This window comes from Eublepharis macularius, chromosome 3 (assembly GCF_028583425.1).
Source record: "Eublepharis macularius isolate TG4126 chromosome 3, MPM_Emac_v1.0, whole genome shotgun sequence".
NCBI classification, from domain to species: domain Eukaryota; kingdom Metazoa; phylum Chordata; class Lepidosauria; order Squamata; family Eublepharidae; genus Eublepharis; species Eublepharis macularius.
The window spans coordinates 154,485,855-154,505,314 of record NC_072792.1 but is presented as its reverse complement, the minus strand read 5'-3'; the positions used below and the strand labels follow the sequence as shown (position 1 = coordinate 154,505,314).

General features: G+C 41.5%; 2 protein-coding genes across 4 annotated transcripts in view; one reads left to right on the top strand and one right to left on the bottom strand.

Moving 5' to 3' along the window:
- PAN3 (poly(A) specific ribonuclease subunit PAN3) overlaps positions 1 to 10,634 on the top strand; it is a 74,641-nt gene extending 64,007 nt beyond the window's left edge. For all 3 annotated transcript variants that reach the window (XM_054973056.1, XM_054973055.1, XM_054973057.1), the window contains 3 exons: positions 5,279 to 5,343; positions 6,713 to 6,851; positions 7,679 to 10,634. In XM_054973056.1, the coding sequence (XP_054829031.1) occupies positions 5,279 to 5,343; positions 6,713 to 6,851; positions 7,679 to 7,819 (345 nt within the window). In that variant the 3' untranslated portion in view covers positions 7,820 to 10,634. The remainder of the gene's footprint in view (positions 1 to 5,278; positions 5,344 to 6,712; positions 6,852 to 7,678) is intronic.
- Positions 10,635 to 12,066: 1,432 nt separating this feature from the next.
- Positions 12,067 to 19,460, bottom strand: part of FLT1 (fms related receptor tyrosine kinase 1) — a 151,702-nt gene continuing 144,308 nt past the window's right edge. The window contains exons 29-30 of the mRNA XM_054973761.1: positions 17,722 to 17,813; positions 12,067 to 14,276 (exon numbers count right to left, since the gene is read on the bottom strand). Of these exons, the coding sequence (XP_054829736.1) occupies positions 14,075 to 14,276; positions 17,722 to 17,813 (294 nt within the window). The 3' untranslated portion in view covers positions 12,067 to 14,074. The remainder of the gene's footprint in view (positions 14,277 to 17,721; positions 17,814 to 19,460) is intronic.

Below are 19,460 nucleotides of genomic sequence, written 5' to 3'. Positions count from 1 at the left end.
ACTGTAAAACTTTATCCAGCACTCATAGGGAATGAGTTGCTGGTTAATCAAACATGCTGTATACTCAAAGTTATTTGTCTTCATTACCCCCTACTCAGAGTAATCCTCAGCTACCTAAACCCACCCCAATAAGCACCATGGCAAAAGCCCCTCTTCCCATGCCTGGTAGGACCTTCCCTTCCCTCCCTCAAGCCATGGAGCCATCCTACTCAGCAGGCAGATAAGTAGGGTACCTGCCCAGAAGCTCTCCAATCGAGCTGATACACGACAGCTTGAGGCAGGCCTAGAGGGGGAAGGATGTTGCCAGCTGGCAGCACTGATTGTAAGAATCTCAGCAACAACCAGAGGCATCAAGCTGGCCAGCTGGAGATGTGGAAGGTATAGTGTATGCATGCTGGAAGACACAGGGATATTGTGGCAAAGGGAAAGGAGCTTACCCTGTGGGTAATGTCATTTAACAGAGCATTCTGGATAATTGGGTGTTGCATAAGAAAGCTTTTACTGTACATCAGTCATTTAAAGGAAGGACTATGTTTAAAACATCCCTTGACTCCTTACTAGTATTATTTGAAAATTATCAGTGAGAGAAGTCTGTGGCTGCTGGTTTAGTCCTTTATGAGATGAACAGCTGCTAGAAAAGCCTCTTGCTTTCCTGAAGAAAAAATAATAAAACAAGCACTTCCATCATAGTTCTTCTGTGCAGTCCTACATTGGGGACTGCGCATACACAGGCCTGCTGACAGAGAAACTTTCTAGCTTCTTTAGAGCTCCATTAGGGGCTGCTTTTCCTAGGTCATATAGAGAAACCGTTTTCCTGCCTAAACGATCATGTGACCACCAGAGGAGTGACACCCCCCCCCAGTTCTCTCTTAGCCACTGCAAAGAGAGGAACTGTGCTTCTGAGCTTGTTCATGTTTGTTAGTATTTGATTTTTTTTCTGACTGCCTTTCTTCAGGATTTTGGCTTCAACTGTTCTTTGACTATGTACATTTTCTTACTGCTTCAAACTTGGTGATTTCGGCCTTTCTACTTGAGCTGTGCCAGTTGAGTGCGACTGCTACTTGAGTGATCTTGACTGTATCTCAGAAGGCACTCCTTAAGAAATGTTTCCAGTGTGGAACAAAAATGACACATTCAGATCATAGAATCATAGAGTTGGAAGGGGCCATACAGACCATCTAGTCCAACCCCCTGCCCTGTAGATCCTCCCCTGAAGGATCAACACGATCTGTGTTTGTTATGTCTGGGTGAGAGGCATAAGGTTGGCGTTTGTTCCATGTGCCAACAATTCACCCCAAAAGCGAGAAATGAGAGAGCCCAAAGACTAAAGGCTGCATTGTGGGAGAGAGTATTCTCTGGCACTGACTCTTTGGCAGTGAAAACTCCTGCCTCTAAAGACCATCAGACCTCATTAGATCCAAAATCTGCTAAGGCCTTGGCCACTAAGCCTAGAGATCTAGGCCTGGCTCTGTGACATCGTTGCAGTCAGTTCCAAGGTCAGATCCAGTCACCACAAAGACTCACACTCTGCACACCTCATTGGAGCCAAGATCTGCCTCCTACCAGCAAAGAGGTCCAAGAAAAACTAGCACTCCTCCCGTTCCTGATCTAAGACCAATCGGAGCCGGTCCAAGCAGGACCCACCGCAGGAGCAGATGCCATTCCCGGTTCCAAGGACCCTGTAATTGCACTTCGACTCCCCTGAAGGATCATTCTCAGAAGGAGAACTTCAGGAGCCAGAGCCAGCCCCGGTCGGTACAGATCCAGAAGTATGGACAACGGAGGATGGGTTTGAACCAGACCCCTACAAGCAGCTGATGCTGGCAGAGAATCCTGCACCCTGGATCCGAAAGTCAACTTCATGAGCCCATTCTCCAACTCCGAGCGGACATAGTGAGCACAGATCCGACTCTCAGTATTTGTCGGATCTGAGAGGGTCTTTGTGTCTTCAGTATCATATGGCTTGTTGTATCCCATCACTGTACCACTGCTTGTGGTCTGGTGCTACTCAAGGATTCGAGGCTGTGGGACTGAGGCCATCAACTTCATCTGGGAGAGCGTGACTCCCCTTGTCACTGGTGCAGCTCCAGCAGCAATATGATTCCAAAGATGAAGACAAAGATCCTATAGTGACATCTCACAAGATCAGTTCTGAGACATCTAAAACATTGCCTGGTGAGAATGTTGGTCTGTCCTCTGGTTTGCCTTATGAAGACTTGCATCTTTATGCAGAGCAGATGTCCAAATGCATGGCACCTGTGATTGCCTAGCTGCGAACACAATGGTGTTCAATCTTTCCTTATTTAGATGATTGGTTGGTATCTGCCCCATCAGAGGAAAAGTTATTACAAGATGTTTCCCTACAGGTTGATGTATGCTTACGTTTGGGTTTGATAATAAATATGGATAAATCCAAACTTGAGCCCTCTAAGAAACTAATTTACATTGGGGCGGTTCTGGACTCCACAGTTGGCAAGGCAACTTTACCACCAGACAGGACGCTATGTATTCAATCCCTAGTATCTCTATTCTTGGAATCGATTCCAATCTGTGTGGAGAATACTGAAACTTCTAGGCCACATGGCTGCCTCTACAGCAGTGGTGCCTTTTGCACATTTACATATAAGGACATTACAAAATTGATTTGTAAGGGGTTTTAAGGCAACACTACATTCTCCTAATCATATATTTTCCATACCTAGGTAAGTAATCAGGTCTTTGCATTGGTGGTCTGTGGATTCCAATTTGTTAAAGGGTGTCTCCTTTGGGGCAAGACACTGGGACATAATTGTGACAACTGATGCGTCTGCCCAGGGCTGGGGTGCTCATTGTGGTTCTATGGCTATACAGGAGAGATGGTCAGAAACAGAACAATGTCTACACATATATGTACTAGAACTCAGAGCCATCTGCTTTGCTTTTGTCTCTTTTGCACTCTTTTTTCAGGACAAGGAGGTCCAGAGCCAGATGGACAATACTATAGCAATGTATTATATAAACAAGCAGGAAGGAACAGCTTCTCTAACTCTTTGTGCAGAGGCTACGGCCATTGCCAACAGGGTTTCCCTGCATGCCATTCACATAGTTGGATCAGACAATTCCAGGGCAGATGGGCTCAGCAGAATGTTAACTGCCAGTCATGAGTGGTCCTTGAACGTGACTTATCTCGAGCACGTGTTTACCCAGTGGGGCTTCTCAGAGGAGGATTTGTTTGCTACTGCAGACAACATGAAAGCCCCATGTTTTGTTGGCTAGCAGGGATCCTCACTCTATAGAGGATGCATTTCAATACTCTTGGACAGGCCGGCTGTTCTACATGTTCCTGCTGATCCCCTTCATCTCAAAGATGTTGTGCAAAAGGTGTAGTGCAGGACAACACTGATTGATTACTAGTAACCCCATTCTGGCAAAGACAACTATGGTTGCCGAAGTTACTAGAGTGGTTCAAACAGACTTACATCACACTGCCATCAGCCCCGGACATACTTGCATAGGGAATCTATTTCATCACAACCCCAACGGGTTACATCTGACTGCATGGCGCATTTGCCCCCAGTAATAGGTTGTTCGCAAGAGGTACAGCAAGTACTTTTGAATGCCAGAAGGCCATTTACGAGGCACTCTTATGCATCCAAATGGAAGCAATTCTCTTACAGGGCCAAGGATAAGGGATTGTCACCTACAAACTGCCCCTTATATGATAACTTAGACTACTTGTGCCATCTAAAATTACAAGGTTTGGCCACTTCATCTGTAAAAGTGCACTTAGCTGCTATTTCAGCCTTTCATGAGAACATGGAAGGAAACAGTGTTTTCTCACTGAATCTCCCAAAAATTCCTTAAAGGAATCTTAAATTTATACCCTCCGATTGTACAGCCGGTCCCTGTCTCTTGTGTTATCACAGTTTATGTTGCCTCCATTTGAACCTTTGGCAATGTCCTCTTTGCTACTACTACTCATGGAAAGTGCAGTTTCTTGTAGCCATAATTTCAGCTAGGAGAGTGAGTGAGTGATCTGCTCTCCAAGCTGACCCTCCTATCTTGAATTCACCCTAATAAGGTGGCATTGAGACCAAGCTTAAAATTTCTGCCTGAAGTTGTTTTGTCCTTCCACTTATCTCAGGACATTACCCTCCCGGTTTTCTATCCTCAATCCATAGTCAAAAGCAGAGAGAGCTCTCCATTCTCTGGATCTAAAGAGGGTGCTGTCTTTTTACCTGGATAGAACAAAGGAATTCAGAGAGGACACACATTTGTTTATGTGCTTTGGGGGTCAAAATGAAAGAGAGCGTCTCTCCAAACTATATCTAGATGGATCGTCTGCAATTCATACAGCATATAGCCAGGCCAAGGCACAGTGTCCCTTGCAGGTAAAGGCTCCTTCAGCCGGGTCCCAGGCTTCCTCTTCTGCCTTTTTTGAAGGGAGTTCCTGTGGCACACCTTTGCAGGGCTGCAGCTTAGTCCCCTTCTGACAGATTTATTAATTATTATGCTGTTGATGTTAACACATCACAAGAAGTGGCAGGGGCACGAGCAGTATTGCATTCCTTGTTTGCATAATGTTAGTTATAAAATTGAGCGTAGGGCACTACCTGGATTGTATTAACCCCTTTCTAGAGGGGTGCATATAGTTGTTAATGTTTCCTACTTCTAATTAAGTGTATTCTATAATAAGATATTTCAGATTGATGTATACGTATATGACATTACCTTTCATACTGTTTATATTTAACCAAGGGTATTATGCTGATGTTGCACTTGTTAGTTGCACTGATGTTGATGTTAATATAATAAAATTGAGTTGGAGAGATTCACCCTGCCTCCTTATTGTGTGTACCTTGGTAATCTCCCAGTGTGGGACTGCACAGAAGAACAACGATGAAAACAGGATTGTACACCAAGTCCTTCTGTGCAGGCACACATCCCTCCCTGGTAACTAGTGGTGGTTCGTGGTGGCTCAGGAGAACTGAGGGAGAGGGGGTTGCTCCTCTGGTGGTTACATGACTGTTTAGGTGGGGAAATAGTTTCTCCATCAACAGGCCTGTGCATGGGTAGTCCACAATGTGTGCCTGCACAGAATAACTCAATGAAAACTAGTTACAGGTATGTGCAACCCTCTTTTCCTGGCTGAGAGATTATTCAGCACTATGCATTGAAGAACCTTCAAGAAATAATAAAACAGACTGATCAGACTGCTCTGATAGGTGCTTCAGTTTAATTAAGTTACACCCATCTGTGCAAAATTTTATATGTATATATTTTTAATTTTGTCTTCCAGGAAGTTCAGAATGGAAGATTATTTCGGCTACTTGCAAAATTGGGAACAATCAATGAGAGGCCAGAGTAAGGAATTCAGCCATTTCAGCATCACAGTGCTCTATAAAGGGCACTGCAAAGAGTCAGTGTGCATGTGTCTTATTGAAGACTTACAAAGTCTAGAATGTGTAGGATGAACTAGGCTACCTTGATCAGTTTTCTGGCATTCAAACTAGGACTTCCTTGTGTATAAATATAGCCTTAACATCTTCTGGCCTGGTAACATCCTGGCTAGGAGTATGTGTTTTGGCTCAGTAATACTGAATATATCCCCGGGGGAAAAAACCTGTTTGGAAATATTCAGATATGCCTGGCATATTCAGATAAACCAGTATTTACATTTCTAGAAGGAGAGGGAGGGGAGGTAACTTTACAGTGCTTGTCACTGTGTCAGTGTGGCTTGCTTGCAATATGCCATTGCCAGATCTGGCTGCTGCCTTGGCATTAGTGGTTTGCCAGATTGGATGATGGGGTTTTCTTGCTTGATACTGGTTCTGATGGGATTCTCTGGTTTGACATTGGTTCTGTTGGGCTTGCATTGGCTCTTGATTCTCCTTGGCATCGTTGAGTGACGCTTCAGTTTGGTCCTGCTGGGATTCTCTGGTTTGATGTTGGTTCTGTTGGGTTTATGTGGTTGACATTGCTTATGTTGGGCTTTGTTAGTTCTCTTTTCAGTGGGAAGCTTTTGGTTATTGGTTGCTGTTGTGAATTGGCTAAAGCTCCCTCTGCCCTGTAGAAAGCCGTAGATTTTTCTCCCGTAAAAAACAGTGGATTCTGGCAGGTGTGGGGGAGTGCTTGTTCAGAGGCCAGTAGAACTGGTCACTTTGGTACTATTGGATCTAGATACCAGGAATATGGAATCTGTCTCTCTGTCTGTATGCATGCGTGTCTGTCTCCCCCCTTTCTCTCTGTGTCTGTCTGTCTCTCTTTGGGTGTGTCTTTCTCTGTGTCCATGTGTGTCTGTCTCTATAAATATCTTTATTTTTGCTGTACACCCCTAATCCTAGCTTGAGGGTTGTCTGGCGGCAGAAAATAACTAGTTCAAGGTGACATTTCGTAAGAATTTTTGCAAGACTTAAAACTATTTTTTTTTAAATTGCAAACTATAAGACTTATAGTTTTGGTCATAGTATAAGTGCATCTTTTCGAGACTATTTTTCTCCTAAGAGCAGAAAATATCTTCCAAGTGCTACAGTGCCTCTTGTGGAAATAATATTGTTGGGTTCAGTCATACCATCTAATTCTATCAGCTGCTTTGCTTTCTTTTGATGGAAGGGCCTTTCTGCTGATGCATGTAAAAGTTGCTATAAAGCCAATATTCATATACTGTCTTGCCTGAAGTGTTTTATGATGTTACGCTTTTAATGAGAGAGGTGAAAATTCTGTTTTATGACAGATTTCAGAAGGACCCAGCATGGTCAGAAACTGGAGACCGATATCTCCTGAAGCTCTTTAGGGATCATCTTTTCCATCAGGTGACAGAAGCGGGTACTCCTTGGATAGACCTCAGCCACATTATCTCTTGTCTTAACAAGGTAAATAAGAGCTTAAGTACCTTCCATCCTTGCACATTATTTCAGTCATGTTTCCTCTTCACTTTTATTAAGAGAATTTACTTTCTTCAGGTACTTAATCAGTTTTCAGAATGGGGCAGAGGGGGTAATGAGACCTTAAAATGTGCATGGTGGCTACAGTGCAGCCATATCCCGTACAATGTGGTGGTGCAAATGAGTGTCTTGGTGATTAAAGCAAAAGCGTCTGGAATCCACATTTGAGAGGCTTTGCTGGTCTTGTCTAGTTTAAAAGTGTTATCTAATTCATGATGGTTCTCTTTAAATTTAGGACTATTTACATAGTGGTGTTCACAATTATAGTAAACACTTGGTTTAGACTCAGCAGCAGAGTGCTTAATGTAGTGTAACTTTTTTTCATGCGGAGACATTTTGATTTGTTCCTCCGCCCCCAAGCAAGCAATCCCTCCGTGCGGTCCGAGTTGGTACAAGCCCCAGAGACGCCCATACCATGTGCATGCCTAAGTATGTAGAGTGTCTTGACAATTGATCTGCAGTTTTGAACATCTCATCTTCATTGTAGATTAAAATTTCCCTTCCTTTTCTATTGTCATGGGACTAGTTCACCTGTTGCTGTTTAAGTCATTAGTAAGCTTATCTTAACTAGGTGGCTTGTTAGAATAAGGTTTTGGACTAGGGCTATGGATTTTCCATCTATTTGGAAAATAATAATTACTATGAATGGGTGGAGGATCCTTTCTGCATGCCAGAAAGTTATCCAGCCTTTATTATTGCGTGTGTCAAATCCTGTTATATGGTTATGCATAAAGCTTATGCACTTTTTATTTCAGCTAGATGCTGGTGTGCCAGAAAAAATAAGCCTCATTTCCAGAGATGAGAAGAGTGTACTTGTGGTAACGTATAGTGACCTAAAGCGCTGCTTTGAAAACACTTTTCAAGAACTGATTGCAGCCGCAAATGGGCAGTTGTAGTACTTGCTGAAAGCATGCAGGACATTGCTGAGGAACGTAACCAATAGCAAATTGCACTACAGCTGAATTGTCGTCATCTCATTTCACATTTTGGGAAACAAACAGCAGGAGATGTTGCACTTCAGTCAGGTACACTGTTACTTGAAGGGAAGAATGTTTTTTGCTTACCCTTGAACTCTGGCTGCCATTGGAGGCTTTATCTGTGAAGAATTTATTTTAAAATATGGAACGCATCAGGGCATGATGTTCCTGCTTTTATTTTTTTTCACTCGTATATGCACTAATTTTAATTTTTTAAAAAGACTTTCTGATCTCTGATGTTTTGCCACATTGGATACTTACTAAGGGAATCTATTTGCAAGGACATTTCTAGGATAATCTCTTTTTTTGCCACTGAGTATACTGCAGAATTTATTCATTTTGATATTATTTGCACCCCAGAATACTATAAAGGACCAGGTGAATAATTTTATAGAAATTGTGTTCTGTAAATTACAGTGTCGCTTGTAACCTCTGTACGTGTATCATATGCCACCCAACTCGTGGTTAACCAATCAAATCGGAAGATGCATATTTTTAAAAAAAATCAAGTGAAGTATAAAATTATCACATGTAAAATTCCCCTTTTAACTGGTTGAGGCTTTGTCTAAGCAACATAGCACCGTATGGAAACAGAGAAGCATCTGTAACTTCCAGGAGCATATCCAAATTGCTCTGAACATGACCAGCGCCTTTTAAATAAAATACCTGTTTGTATATTTTCCTGCTAGTCAGATGCATTTACATTTATGCAATTTTTAATATTTTTTTAAAGAAATTGTGCTACAGGCCTGAGGTTTCAGAAGTGTATTCCTTTAAGTTACTTACAGTATAATTTTTTTGTATAAAGTTCTGTTCTTTGAACCACAGCTTTATTATGGTACTTTACACTGGATACAGATACAAAGACACTGTTCAGAAGATTAACTACCACACAGCAGTTGTCTGGCATTGAGAGCTTTTGAAGTTTTACAGCCTGATTCTGGAAGAATGGCGGTCTGCTGTGCCTTTTGCAGTTGCTGCTTAGTCCAAAGTAACATTACTGTTGATAATAACTCAACACATGAATATTCAGTCTTCAAGCCTGGACATTTTTTTCCTCCTCCTCAATTAACTTTCTGATACTGGACCTGCAGTTGACTCCAAGCTTGGGTATTCAAGGGAATTTGTAGTAGAAACATCTACACTTTGATACTGAAGACTGCCAAATATGTAGAATTTTTTCCCTTTCTTAAAGCAGTAATGAAGACTGTATATATCTACATCCTTTTTTCCCAGCACTGAACGTTTCACTAGCACTGGGTGCTCACCATGAAGAAAATGTGGAAATTCTTTCAAAAAAGTCAGGATTGACTCCAAAAGCACTTGCAACTGATGTTACTAATTTTCATTTTATTAATTCTCAATATTTGTAATTTCAGAGAAATTTTTAATCTGTCCAGTTTTATAAGCTTTAATGATGACACTTCTCCTTGAGATTTGCCTCGTGGATAATTAATTCTCTTCATAGCGGAGGCATCAGAAAGCTAGGGACACCCTTGACAAACGAAGGAAATGTATTAAAACCTGCAATCGGTAGCATCAGTTGATGAGCTTAAATAAAATCAATTATCATTTAATCTGAACAGATTTTAGAAGACTCATAATGTTTAATATTCAGAGGAGAACAGTTGCCATAATATTGTTCTTTTTTTAATGTCAAAAGGAACAGGGACTTTAAAATATGAACATGGCAAAACCAGTCTTTTATCATTAGCTCATGTATTTGAGGAAAAGCAGCTGTCTTTTATATGTTTTTTGGAAAAATCATATTGTAATTCTTTTGTACAAAAAGTAGTACTTGTATTCTAGAAGAAATATTGAATGCTTAATTTATAAGCGGGCTGAGGCTTTTCCCCCCCACTTTTTTTTAATGAAAGGGGATCATCTCTTCAGTTGTGGGGATTGGGAACCTTTTGACAGGTTATTTTGTGGACCAATATTTTGGGACAAGCAAAGGCAAAGGAGTGATGCAGGGCTTTGTTCTCATTCTCACTATACCAGCAGAATCTGCTTCTGAAAGACAAGTTGTATTTTGCCAACTTGTGTCATTATGTTAAATGTCCATTGCTTTGGCCCCAGTAATCTCAGGACTTGGTTTAAAGTGTGTTTTAAAAATAAAGAGCAAATAGCCAATAAGTTTCCATGAGTAAATGCCATCCAGGAAATATTTGCTGTTCGGTAATGCATAGAACATTGTGGAGTTTTATTTGGTCCATGTTTTGGATTTTTCTTTTTTTTTGCTTTGGTGTTTTTTGGGGAGAGCCCTTCTAGTCCAATATAATTCCATTTAGAAGGCTGTCCAAAAACTAGCATGTTCCATTCATAGGAAGAGTTAAATATGTAATCCCTAAAACACAGAAACAAATAATCTCCCAACGTGTACACTTTCCATATATGGAAACGATTTTGGCCTTCCTATTTTTACAGTTGTAAGCACAGAAAGGACAACCTTTTCCCAAATCATGTGATGCTATTAATTTTGTTTTCCTACCTGTTTTTTTTAGGTTGCTTGTTGTTTGGGTTTTGTTTTGTGTGTTTGCTACACTGTAAATACTTTGGGGGTACAATTTTGGGGGGCCTTTGTTCTGGTAAAATTTTAGATGTCAACAGCTTCCCCTAAAAAGCACCAGTATGTTACATTCTGATGTCACGATCCCACTGTTATCTTTTAATCCTGTTTTTTTGTTCTTTTCATGTGTACAGCAGTATTTTTAATAAAGAATACGAGAAATAAGAGAGCCTTTTTTTTAGCACGTGAAATACTGTAGATGGAAGCTGTATTCCACTGCTTCGTAGCTGACTTGAAACTGCATTCCATTTAATAGACTTTTTTCTTTCGTCAGCCAGGGGATGGAACAGTTTGACTCAAAAGCAGTACTGAATGCATCTCACTAACTGATAGTCATAGAGCCTGTGCAATGTACCATCTCTGTAGACTGAATAGAACAGTACTGTGCACTTACTGCTTGCATATGAATCAGCAGAGCTTGTGTCAAGTTAGTGTAATGAGAGGAGACATACAGTTATGATGGTGGTAGTTTCTCCCATTCAACTTTTTAAAAACTTTGTCTGCATTGATATGTGCAGGTGTGAAAAGCCACTTCCAGTTTGACACGTGCTGAAGCTGGAGAAAAGATATTATACAAACAAATTCTCTGGAAAGTAAAAAAAAAATAATTTGGTTGGTTGCTTATAGAAACAATAAGCAGAAAACTCAAGACCACGCATCTATAAATGTATGACAAATACATTTTAACAGATTTAATGGAGTACTCTCTTTGGGAGGTCTTCCCTTCACCTTCCTTTCAGATATCTCCTCTTCCAAAACATCTTGTCAGTGTCTAGGGTTCCCAAATCAGCATGCTTCCTTGTTGGACAGGGCAATGAGGGTTTCCTGTCTTTTGTTTTGGCTCTAGAAGGCTTGTACGTAAGCTCCTCAAAACTTGTTGGATCAAACCACAGCCTTTATGAGCCCTACTGAAGAGAAACTGACCTCCCACCACAGACGAGAGATGAAAATTCCACACACAGGCTTACCGAAGCCCTTTTACTATTGAGCAAAGAATCTCTTTGATGACAACCTTTTTGGTAGTTTGATGAAAGCTACTTTCCTCATGTTGAAGCTGCCATATTTTGTTTCTGTAGTGTGCATCTTTTATCATTGTTTAAGAAGGATGTCAGTGTCGAAATCTTGAACTCAGTATCTGGCTGATGAAAATATCTCATTCTCTGAATAACTTGTGGCTTGGTGACTGCATCTGAATGTGTGGCTTGTTTTTACTGTTTGAGGGAGTATGAAAGCTGTGATGATTGATTAGTGGCAGTGGTGATTTTCCTGTATGCAAGCCATCATTTTGGAGTTCTTCAGTGAACTGCTGAATCATGTAGACTCCCAGCCAGCTATGACTGAAGAAGGATCCCTTGATTGCCCTGACTAGTAAAAAACACAAATTTAATAGCTATTCATGAACATATGACCCTTGACCTTTCCAGAACTTAACATATTGTGGCCGTGTGGTACTTCAAGGAAATTTGTTTCATGTTTGTGCCTCAAATCGAGTCTGGTTTATTCCCCAAGACGTTTATGTGTCACAAAGATGAATCACCCAGACAAAACAATACAGTCCCTAGCAAAGCTTGGAAAAACTTTATTGGGAGACTTTAGAAAACATGTTCAAAAAGTTAAGGCCCAGGTAATAAGATTCATTTACATCCTGTTATTTTATAGGACAAGAATTTTAAAATTCCAGTTTTTTAAAAGTTCATTAAATGCAAATGTAAATAAATACTTTTATATACAGTTGCTAATGCCTTGCTTAAAGATGCACAAACCTCTTCATAGCTTCTTAGTTTTCAGTAGGCAAACTATTGGAAGAATTGGTTAGTGCTGCTCTGTCTGTATAGAAAGATCAAAGACTACAACTGTTCAAAGGGAGAGCATTCTCCATTTCTCTTCTGTTACTGCACCAAACACTGTTCTGTTGGCCCTGATTTGGCTAAAGTGAGTTGTGCTCAAGTCCCATTGACTAACCCTACTGCTTTCCATGGGAGGTTTATCATGACTGATTTTAGTTGAGACGGGGTAGCTGTATTTAGCTGCTTTTCTAGATCAAAGATCTCAATGGTTTTACCCTTAAATGATGGTTCACTAATGTACATTGAATAAAAGTTTGCACTTAGCTTAAATGAGCCTAGTAGCATAGTCTTGGCCCTTAAAACTATATATTTTTAATAGTAGCAGCAATTAGATGCAGCAGCTATTTCCGCCAAAGCTTCCCTGGTCTCCTTGTCTTTTTTAGGTTTACCAGCTGTCAGGGGAGGAAATGTCCTGTCTCTTTCATATATGCTTAATAGGATGTTATTTACTGAGTGATGTAATTTACCTCCATGCCATGAAAAGTTTTAACTGACCATTTCTATGTATGGAGCCTCTCCAAAAGGGAAAGGACATTTTTTCTGCAGGCTTGTGGGGCAAAAATATTTCTATATGCATAGTTGCAATGGTGCATTTATGTGGTTTACCCTAAATTAGCACTTCCTGTTACAGCATCCTTTGCAACTAGTATACACAGGCTAAATAGAGTTTATGTACAGAATTGTGTATTCTACTTTAAAAGAAAATAGCAAGCATCTGCCATGGAAATCCTAATTCCTGTAGCCTATATGTCTTAGGCATATTGTTCTTTCACTAAATGTCCCATCCCTTTCAAGTGGAAATTTTGTCTGGGATCTGTGTCTTGAAATTGCATTTAATGTTGTCTGCAAACTTTCAAGCCTATATTTGCAGCCCATAAGGGCAAGAAACTTAGTTTAAAAGATAAGGAGAAATAACAGCTGAAGTCTCCTGAATACAAATAATACGTAAGGCATGTATATGTTCTATGCTTAATAGTCACTTTCTTTCCCCTGGGAATTGTAGTTGTTTACTGGCTTTTAAAATGTTCAGGAATCTTGCTGATCCACTTTTGAAGTGGAAAGTGGTATAAAACCAGTATGTTTTTAGTGTGGCTATACCTTATGAGAATGTTGTAGAGCTATCCATGTCTAGTATATTCATCCTTGTAATCCTTTATGATTGCTGCTTGAATAGCTTTTGCAGGTTTTCATAGCATTTCAAGCTGTAACCTTGCAAAGCTGGCTCCAAGAAGTTTGACTGCCTGAGATGCATGAGAGACTGGCACATCAATCAACTGGAAAACAGCTGTAAACTCTCCTGCTACTTCCTCTGCTCCAAAAACTGTGTTTAAAAGGTTTTTAAGGTTTTTGAAACATCCATAGGATGTTAAGCAATAGGAACATAGCTACATGAATGCTCATACAGTTATTTTCAGTAGTGTGCTGCTAACTATTTGCTCTTTGATTTCCCTACTCAACTCACTTGTACAATAGCAGGAGAAGAAGCTTCAATTAGGAATTCTGGGGATCATGGCAACCAGGTTAGCTTCTGTTGCACAAAGCACCTTTTTTCCTGAGTGCATTTTATCAAGCTACTGAGCCTGGATCAGAGTTGGTGCCACAACAAGGAGGGGGTGCAGGAGAGTCATTCTGTTGCTCAGTAAAAATGTGCTGGTGTGGGGAGCAGCAATGAACCTGTTTAAATAGTGGTGGAGATGAAGAAGGGCCCACCAGCCAAGCAGCAGCTGCTCTTAAATTACTAGTGCTTAGAGATCCCTGCTAAACAGGCGGTGGGGAATACAGAACCACAGAATTATAGCGGGGAGGAGGGAAGGCCTGGGCTACTTTCTTTTCCCATGTTGTATTGCCACAGTAAAATGGCTGAGTCACATCACTGATGTGGCCACAACTGAAACTGTATAAGTTTGGCTTTGTGCTTTCCAAAAGCACAGAGTCCTTGCTTCTGCTGGCAGAGTGGAGGCTGTAAATAAAAGCAAATTCCCTTTAGATAAATGCTTAAAGACAGATTCTTAGCCACTAGTTTTATGAGCATGCAATCACTTTTCAAAACAACTTCTATGCAAGGATGATAAGTTACCCAAAGATTTTAAATGAAAAATAACACAATTTATTTTAAAAGTACAATAAATGGAATAAAATCTCCCAGAAGCAGCATTTTGGGGTGCTTTTGGGGCTGCAGCAGCAGGAGATAGGTGAGAAAGTCAGGCTTGCTGATGTAAATCATATGGACACCGTTTTGAAGGATGTTGCCTTCTCTTCAAGGGAGTTTTGTTTAGCTTGTCATGATTAACACGGGTAATCCAGTTGTCTGAGAAAGAGAGCCCCCTAGAGCATGTGGTTTGCTAAAGCAGTTAATCCAAGGTCTCACACTAAAAGCAAAAAATTATTCATGACTTTTTAGACCAGTAAGCCTTAATGCCCATTCACCACTTAGAAATTCCTGTTAGAACAGGAGTATTATTTATTTACTTCATTTATATCCCCATCCCATTGGGGGACCAAAAGTGAACCCAAAATAGCTCCTCCATTTTATCCAAACAACAACCCTGTGAGGTTAAGCTGACTATATGTGAGTTGCCCAAGGTCAGGGCCATATTAACCCATGGCAGGGCCCCTTGGCTTTCATGTATTTTGGGGCCCCTCCCACACTTCATTCTTTCACCCCACTACAGCTGACAGCCTGACTGGAATGGGAGGTACTAGACCGCAGTACATAGCCCATTTTGAGGGTCTTCTGAAGGATTCTATTCATATATACTTATGAGAGTATATATATGGATAAATCTATATGTACACGTATTGCTACAGTGCAGATTGTAAAGTGCCTTTAACCACTGGAGCTCTAGGGTGCAGGTAACTGTACCTCAGCAAAAAAAATTGATGGGTCCCCAGTCCTTGCGGGGCCCCTAGGCTTCAGCCTCGTCAACCTTATGAATAATATGGCCCTGCCCAAGGTCACCTAGCAAGTTTCCATGGAAGAGTGAGAATTTGATGCTGGGTCTCCTAGATCGTAATCTGACAACTCTAGCCGTTACACCACACTGGCTCTTCCTTGTTAGTGTGACGTACTGGTAATCATGGGGTAAGCTGTTGTTCCCTAGATGATGTCTGGCAAAGGAAGGTGACTAACATAAAATGTTGGAGCTAGAAAAGAAATAATGATCCTGTATTCTCCATTATAATGTTGCCATTTTAGTATCCTTGAGAATTGAATGGCTCACGTTTCTGCCAAGTTGTGAAAAGAAAAGGTATGTGCACCATTAGGCTGTGTTCTGCTTGCTCTGTCACAGGTGAAATGCAGTTTCCACTACCAAGTGCAAACTTTTTCTTCTATGTGCAAGGCTGAATTAAGTCATGTTGAGGCTCTAAATAGTGTGCAATTTAAAAGGCTCTAGTATTACCACAAAATGGTAATTTTTAATATTTTAATAATCTAAGGTACTAAGTCAAGGGACCCAGTGACACCTTTCCTAGTTCCAGGGGTGGGTCGGGGTTGCCAAGCAAAACTAATTGGCCACTAGAGATCTGATAGGCTGTGCAGCTGCTACCTACCACAACAAAAGGATCTTCACTGTGTGACTGAAGGCAAGCTGTGTGCATACAAGAAAATATTTTTAAACAGTATGTTCATTTAAAAGGCAATCTGATAAACAGAGTTTATGCTTGAAATATTGAAGAGTTACTATTAACTATGCAAGGCCTTGCTCTCTGACATTTTGTGGTTGGTCTTGCCTCTTTTGGCAGCCATTTTGTGGCTCCACACACCACCCCATGTCAGATTTCCAAAGGTGCTCACAGACTCAAAAAGTTTGCTGAGGATTTTAGTAGGTATCTAGTATGCATCTATGTGTGACCAGATATCCTGAGCCATAAGGTTCCCAGGTGCACCCCTGGCAGGCAACAAGGGCAAGTGCACAGCTGGCATGCTCCTGGCAGGAGGTGATGATGGCACCTCAGGAAGTGATGTCATTGTGTTGGGGTTGGGAGCATGTGTGTGCTTTGTGCACACACAAAGATCATCATGCCCGTGACTATTGAGCCCCCCCCCCTCCCACTGGGAGGATACGGGTACCTGGCAATGCTACTGAGCTAACATCACACTGTGTGTATTCTTTTTAAAAAATTGTTGGAAAGATACTGGCCCAGAAACTCTGAATAAACATAAAGATCCTGAACTGTCATGATGAATGCTACTTACTAGCATGGTTTGGTTACTTCAAGTTCGACCACTATGAGGACCGTTTTTATATTCCAGCGACAGTGTTTCTGGTGCTAAAAAAAGCTGCTATAACATATGTATGGGCCTTACCAAATGGAAAAGTATTGTTGTCTGACACCATCCTCAACATACTTGGCATCCCAACTATTTTCAAGATGACTCTGGACCAAATATTTAGTTAAGTGCAATCTAAGAATGTATTTGAACTGGTTGGCTTCTCACAATCTGTTGTGATGAACAACATACAGGTGTGTCTTTTAAACACACTTTTTCTCTTTAAAAATACTAACACAAGAAGAAGCCTGGTTTCCAATAGTGAAGCTTCCTCTTTCTACCCTGCATATACCCAAATCAAGGCTGCATGAGCTTCCAATTAGCATTGAATGGACGGAATGAGATGCGTGATCTTCAACTGATCTGTTTAAGCCTTAAAAGTTGCCGAATCCCCAGTGTTTTGACTCCTGCATTTTAGAGTCCAGGCTGGATGATGTCATGGGACAGGACCTAGTGGTGTCATGCTCGCATAATATCGTCCACTTAGTTCCTGACAAGGTAAGTCCTGGCCTGGGTAACTGTCTGATTACTGCAACCCTGTCTTATTACACGGATTGCCCTTGCCTCTTCCCAGTACATTTCATACTGTCTGAATTCCCTTCACGTTCCAAAACTAGAAAGGTGACCTAAAGTCTCATCACAGTCGCCATCTGTTTTTATTACCTCTGCATATACCTGCCAATTAAAGTAGACAGTGAACTTGAGAGACCAATGGTCTGACTTGGGATATAAGGCAGGTTCATGTGTTGTGTATGGTAGAGACCGCTCCTATTTTACCTTTCTTGTAGCAGGGATTAACACACTTCATACATCTGCCCCCCTTTTGAATTTGGATAAGTCTCAGTGTGCACAAGCAGCACTACCGTGGAGTAATGGTGGCTGCTTTGACAAAGATGTGCCTTTGAGCAACCGCTGAGATTTTCTTTTTAAAAAATGGTATAAATAGAGCCTGTGAGTCAATATTTAAATGAAGATTGGTACAAGCAGTTATTTAGACAACGCCAAGAGATAGGGGCAGGGGGTAACATGAATTGCAGAAGAAAGGTGAGAATAGACATCTACACCAAGATAATTTTCCAACAAGCTGCTGCAGCCCTCATTTTGTAAATGAAGTGTGGCTTCACTCACATACCTGAAGAGCATTTGCTTTTGTTTGCTGCCTGTCCATGTGAAACGTTTGAGCCGTTCTGAAGGCAGCACCAGTCTGCTCTCTGCTTGGTAACCCTGGAAGAGAACCGAGAAGAAATAATACAATTCCATTCTTTGAATGTGCATGTTAGACAGTGCGGGAGTTTTTTAGGGCCTTTTTTGTTTTTACAAAATGTTGCAATTTAAATGGAGAAGAAACTACCCCCATCTTGCTGTTATTTCTCCCTCTGGGGAGAAGACTTAGGAATAAAAAAAGTCCTACCTAGGCTGCTTGTCCTGGGTATAGTGTAGAGATCCCCAAGGCCCCTGGTCTGGAAGTATTCCGCAGCCATGCCAACGCCCACTTTAGAGGTGTGGCCCAGGACATCAGGGTGCCATTACAGCTAGAGGGCTGTCTCAACAATAGACATGGGCATGAATCAAAATATAAATCAAATTTTGTGACAAATCCAGCCGATTCATGTTTCGCGAAACTCATTTCGTGGGGCTGTGGTTTTCATGAAATTCATGACTTTTTGGGCCAATCAATTCGTGATGCTAGACAGGCTGGCACCGATCCATTGATTCCCTAGGCAACATAGGCCTGGAATGTCTGCAGACCTTTTGTTGCCATTGGAAACCCCAATCTTAGCCCACATAACCTTGATAGGCTGCCAACTGGAGAGCTTCCATTCTGCCCTATACAGCAAGGAGCAGAGGGGTTAATCCCCTAGGCAACTGAGGAGATGGGCCTTCTGTAGCCATGGGAACAGCAATCTCATTTCTCCAAATCCTGTTAGGCAGGTCTGTCTGCCAACCAGAGGCCTCCTGTTCTGCTCTATGTGAGCATTGCTTATATAAGGCACAGCTCTCTGCCTCATGCGTTTTGGTTCCAGTAGACAGAGGAAGAAGGAGGACCTGTTGCTGGGATTTGGAGTGAGAGAGTGGAATTGGGAGCTTTTGGCTGGATTTGCCGCTGCTTTAAAAGAGACTGAAAAGCCTCTTTCTTATTTTCAGCTCTTGGCCTTGCTGGGAAAGGCGTTGGGTGAAGGTGCCTTCTTTCCTCCACCCCACCCAACCCCAGTCTCAGGGCATTGTCTGGCTCTGGGGCCTATCTTTTTTTCCCTTTAATTTTCTTTGCTTGTATTCTTATTGAGAGCATTTGTTCTTGCTGGCTTGTTGGATGAGGGTGGGTGGAGGAGAGCCTGTTGAAGTCTCCCTGCGAGTTTGCCGTCTTTGGGTATGAAGGGGGCCATTGAAGTGCCCTGGGTTCTGACGAATCATGAAACTAACGAATCATTTCACGAAACGGGACAATTTTGTGAAAGTTTGTGATCCGTGGAATGCGACGAAACACGAAACGCTTGTTTAATTTTTTTCCCATTTTGTGCCCATCTCTACTCAACAAATTTCTGTCCCAACTCATAGTTTTAACTGGTCTTCTGCACTCATAGTTATTAGCGAGGGAAATTTGTATGATTCCCTTGTCATGGACTAACTGCTACTTTGATGTTTGGATTGATGATTCCTCATAATCTCTGCAGGGACAGGAAACATTATTAAACTAGTATGCCCCCTAGGTTGATGGATCCAGATGATTCCTGATAGTGAGTATTGCACTGACTTAGCTGCACCTCTTGTGGAAGGCCTGGTTGTGGAGCTGTCCCAAGAGACTGACACACTTGGGCCTAAATGCGCACAGGGGTCACTCTATTCTTTGTTTATCTGGAGGTGAGAGCAATG